The sequence below is a fragment of the Suricata suricatta genome, chromosome 10 (genome assembly GCF_006229205.1).
Source record: "Suricata suricatta isolate VVHF042 chromosome 10, meerkat_22Aug2017_6uvM2_HiC, whole genome shotgun sequence".
Lineage (NCBI taxonomy): Eukaryota > Metazoa > Chordata > Mammalia > Carnivora > Herpestidae > Suricata > Suricata suricatta.
In genome coordinates this window covers 130,687,128-130,692,244 of record NC_043709.1, presented here as the reverse complement: position 1 = coordinate 130,692,244, position 5,117 = coordinate 130,687,128, and the positions used below count along the sequence as shown (strand labels likewise).

General features: G+C 56.8%; 1 protein-coding gene across 1 annotated transcript in view; it reads left to right on the top strand.

Moving 5' to 3' along the window:
- Positions 1–5,117, top strand: part of GATA3 (GATA binding protein 3) — a 23,382-nt gene that overhangs the window by 4,660 nt on the left and 13,605 nt on the right. Inside the window, exon 4 of the mRNA XM_029955591.1 lies at positions 2,007–2,543. Within this exon, the coding sequence (XP_029811451.1) occupies positions 2,007–2,543 (537 nt within the window). The remainder of the gene's footprint in view (positions 1–2,006; positions 2,544–5,117) is intronic.

The following is a 5,117-nucleotide window of genomic DNA, read 5'->3' as shown; positions in this document are numbered from 1 at the left end:
CCGGGCTCGGCCTCTGCGGCCGCGGCCCGAGGGTCCCGCAGCCGGAGCGGGCCGAAGCCGGCTGGGACTCGGTTCCCTCCCGGGGTCCCGCTGCCCCCAACTCAGCCTGAGTTCCTCCTCCGGGGGCTCCTGCTGCCCTGCCTCCTTGTCTTCCTCCCGCACCTTTGCTGGAAGGCCCGAGAGAGATGTAGGAGATGTAGTCACACTCCTGTTTTTTGTTTTCATTTTATGATTGTTACGGTTTAACCTTTCCCCAAAGCCAGTGCATTCGGTTTCTTGGGGCGGGTCTCCTGCCTCTTGGCTCTGGGGACTGCAGCTTAGGTCAGTGGAGCTGGGTTTGGTGGAGAAACGACTGTCTTAAATTTGAGATATTGGAAGTTTCCTAGATTCCCGGCTGCACAGAATTTTCCTGCGTCTTGCTTTTCGGTCACCTCGCTGCCTGCACCCCCAAAACTCTTGCCTTCCTGTCCCCTCCAGCCTAGGACGGTCCCATTAGGCTCCCAGGGAAGAGTTAGGGTCCACCAGGTTTCTTGATTGATCCCAGTTGTCTTTTATTATTTTTTTTCCTTTCTCTTTCACCTTGAAAAGTTTGTAAGAGTTCTGAAATGTTAAGAAATCCAGCCCTAAATAGTGGGGGTGGGGGTGGGGGAGCTCTAAGTTTCCAGCCTCCCTGAAGAAGAAACAGAGGCACCATTTCAGGCAGAGAAAATGTGAGCCCTTCTTAGTGCAGGCCGCCAAGGTCTTCCACGGCCCCCCTACTTGGAGCCAGTGGCAGAGGCGCGAGGACAGTCCCTCCTGCAGCAGGCATCCATCCTCTGCCCTGCTGTCACCAGGTTTTACACCCTTGTTTCTGCCCATGGGGCGCTCTTTGCCCTGCTTCTGTCTGAGCAGATCAGCAGTTAAGTGGAAATGGAGATGCAGACTTAATATTATTTACTATGCTACTTCCTGCATAACATGAATCTTGACCCTTGGCGTTCAGAGAACTCTCCTTCCCCCTCCCCTCCCCTTCCTCTCTCAAGATTTTAGTTTCAGTATTGTTCTTAATGGTTAAATAGAATGTCAAATGCCGAGGCAGGTAGTGGATTAAAAGATCAATAAGAGTGTGGATTTGCACTTACAGTCTGCATTTACCCCCTCTCAGAGTGGATGGGCTTGTCTGAGGCAGGGTCCTCTGGAAACTGTGCTTGCTCTGGGGCTAAGTGAACTGTAGACGCAGAAACCGGAGTTTGGTGGCTCAGGGGCTCAGGTGAAAACTCACATGCTGCACTGGTGGAATGACAACTTTGAGGGCGCATGCAGATTTACTTTATTTTGCTTTCTGTAGGATTTGGGAGGGTGAGAGGCAGGGCCCAGCCTTGCAAACTTCCTCCAGTGGTCCGAACAATTAATATTCCCTTGCAAATCGCATTTCAGGCCTTTGCCAGTTGTGAAGGCACTGCAGAGGGGTCACTTGAAGGGAACCCCCAAACGCTCCCCCTCCTCCCTTCCAGGCCCTCTCCTTCCCTGCACCCGGCCAGAGAGGCGGGCCTCTCTCCAGGGTCCGAGTATTTTGCTGGTGCGGGAGCAGTGTTCGGCCAGGCTCCCCACTTCGGGCCTCATTATTCACAGTCGACTCTTATCAGGCTGCCCGGGATTAGGTCTGGGATGGGGGGCGCTGGGCCATTGATGGAAACCAATAAATCAAATCGGGTTCCAGAGAGGGACCGCAGGGGAGGCCATTTAGAAAGTGCGTCTGTAGGGCCCATATAAGGCCAGGGGCCGGCCCGCTCCCTCCCAGCGCCTGTCTTGTGGGAGACCCAGGCCCTTCCTCCTGCTGGATCTGCTGGGACACTGGTGTGGGAGACATGGGCACCGAGGGTGGGCCAGCCTGTGCCCGGTCCAGTGTGTGTGTGGGACTGTCCCTGGCGGGGAGGCTGGGGTGGAGGGCAGAGGGCCCCCCCCCAAGCTGCTCTCACGGGCATTTCTCTCTCTCTCCACCCCCGCATCTCCCCTTCCCTGCGCAGGGGGCCAGGTGTGCCGTCCGCCCCTGCTGCACGGATCCCTGCCCTGGCTGGATGGCAGCAAAGCCCTGGGCAGCCACCACACCGCCTCACCCTGGAACCTCAGCCCCTTCTCCAAGACGTCCATCCACCACGGCTCCCCGGGGCCCCTCTCCGTCTACCCGCCAGCCTCTTCATCCTCGCTGTCGGCGGGCCACTCCAGCCCGCACCTCTTCACCTTCCCGCCCACCCCGCCGAAGGACGTGTCCCCGGACCCGTCCCTGTCCACGCCGGGCTCGGCCGGCTCGGCCCGGCAGGACGAGAAGGAGTGCATCAAGTACCAGGTGCCGCTGCCCGACAGCATGAAGCTCGAGGCCACGCACTCGAGGGGCAGCATGAGCACCCTGGGAGGGGCGGCCTCCACGGCCCACCACCCCATCAGCACCTACCCGCCCTACGTGCCCGAGTACAGCTCCGGACTCTTCCCGCCCAGCAGCCTGCTGGGGGGCTCCCCCACCGGCTTCGGGTGTAAGTCGAGGCCCAAGGCGAGATCCAGCACAGGTAGGAAGCTTCCTGCCCCCACCCCCTCCACCCAAGGCCCTTTCTCCTCCTCCCTCCTCTCCCTTCCCCTAAATCCAGGGCAGGGAGGAGGGCAGCGGCAGTCTGGCCCCTCAGGGGAGCTGGCTGGTGTTCCAGACCCTTCTGAGATTTGATTTCTTCCCATTCTTGCAGCGGGGAAAGAATGAGGTGTGTCCTATCTCATTCCAGTCCTCAGAGCAGAAGGGAAGTAGGATCTAATTTACCCAGGCCCGCTCCCCACTCACCCCCTTGAGCTGGGGAAGGAAAAAGACAAACAAGAACAAACACCCCTGTCCTGGCTGCCTGGGGACCTCTGGGTTCTGCCAGTAACCTTTAGTCCGTTTCCAAGACCAAATGGGAGGCTGAGGGAATAAATCTTTGGTGTCTAATGCTAAAACGAAACCTTAGCAGGCACAGGTCCGTCGTGACCCCCCCGCCTCCCCTTGGCCTCTGCCTGTTCCTCCGGGCTGAGCTCAGAGGGGGTCCTGCAGACAGGACGAGTCAGACGGGTGCGTGTAATTAAAGCACGGGTGTTTTTGGGTAGGGGTGGTCAGGACCCCCGGCAAAAACAGCACGTATATTTTTGGCGTGGAAAAGGGGGCTGTCAGGCTAACTTCTGGGAGCGGTGGGCTCTGCCCTGGGAAAACCAGAAGGCAAATCAGAAGAAGGGACCATTGGCTGCAAGTGGTGACACAGGCTGGGGCAGGGGTGCGGGGTGGGGGTGGTGGCGGCAGGAAGGTGCCTCAGGACCCAGTCTTCCACGGATCGGAAGGCCGAGGAGGCACGGAGGACTCAACAACATTCCCTAGGTGCGGGTCTCTCCCTTCCTCTGCTCATCCTCCCTCAGACAGGGACGGTCTGTCTAAACGGGCGCCGCGATTTTATTCTCCTGGTGTAGACCTTTGCTTTAAAACACAAAACAAAACACCCAACCCACACAAAATATTCTGGCTCTCAGATTAAAGTAACGCATCGCCAATGTTGCTTCTAACCCACGAGGTGGAGGGACCTCAGGGCTCTCGCTTGAGATTCGACTGTATTTTCAAAAGATGATTTTTCAAAGATCGTTCGGTCTCCTAGGGTGGCTCCGTTTCGGCGGGGGCGGGGCGGGGTGTCTGCATCCTGGCTCCTTCCAACGCCTCACTTCTGCCCTCCACCCACAGAGCTCCTGCATACGTACACAGAGGTGATGGAGATGGCTCTCTCGCTCGCTCTCTTAGGGGTAGGATGAGCTGCCTTGCAACAGGCTTTGCAAAAGCCCGGTTTAAAAAACTTCCGAGGGAGGACTCTGGGAGCCCAGTGACCATGAGATCACTTTTCAGGGCTTTTTGTTTTTTTTTTCCAGGGTGACATTCACTCCGACTGCCTGGGCAGGACTGTCTCTATTTAGTTGATACGTTTTAGCTAATCCAATTATTTTCAGACTGCTGCACGCGACAGTCGCATTGTTTGTCCCGCGCCAGGAACTTTAATAGAGTCCGGATGCGGTTAGGCTGACTGAGGAACTCAGACCTGCGTGTTCAGTACATGAAAGTCGGCAGAGGGAGAGGGAGGCAGGCTAGTTGGTGGAGGCAAAGAGAAAGCAAGAGGCGAGGGGACCCGGCTGCGGAGGCCAGTGGCCACGCGGCCTCGCCAGGGGGCCGGGCTGGGGGTGGAGCGGAGGGGGGGCCCAGAGAAATGGGGTTCACCTTGACTCAGAAAAGCCGGGATTAGATCAAGGCTTGAGGACTGATTTGCAGAGAGAGCAAAACGGTGCACTTTGAGGTTAGCGATGGGAATTTTTTTTTTTGAAAGTTCTCTTTTCTGGTAGCGCGAAGTTTTTGGGGGGAAGGTCGTGGTCTCTGAGGCTGGTGTGGTGGTTTGTGGGAGGAGGGGGGCAGAGCAGCTTTTCCAGGAGCCTCTGGTTTCTCGCCCCTCTGCGTCTACACCTCCAGCCCTCGGATAGTCATTTCTTTTTTCTCTCCCTCTTTCCTCTGAACATTTGGGGGCGGGTGTGTGTGTTGGGGTGGGGAGCAGCAGTGACCCTAAACCAGAACCTGGAGCTTCTCTGCTCCTATTGTTATTGTTATTTACTTTTTATGTTCTGGGGGGGAAAGGAGAGGACAGAAGACCTGGCAATCTGGCTTTTTACTTCCTCCTTCTTATTCCACAGTCTTATTTCTCACAGTCAGACAGCCCAGGGCAGGCACCTGGGCAGCCAGGGAGCTGGTACTTTCGGGAGTGTGGGAGCAGGAAGGAGGCTTTCGAGACCCTTCGGGGTGAAGGGGGTGTCAGTGGCATACTTCTCTTGAGGACGGAGTTCTCTGGGTTTCTGGGTTTTAGTGGTTGCTTTCTTTCTTTCTTTTTTTTTTTGAAGTCGTCTTTGCAAATGCACTTGCCGAAGGTGGAGAAGAGAGGGCTGTCACAGTTTGGAGAAACGGTTGAGGTGGTGGTTAGGCGCCTAGTGCTTTTTTAACAGCCCGGGCTGTCAGGGCTGGGTCTCCCTCCACAAACAAAAGACCAAGCCTGAGAGCTGGCCCCACCCTGGTCTGTCTGATTGTGGGCATCTCCAAGTCT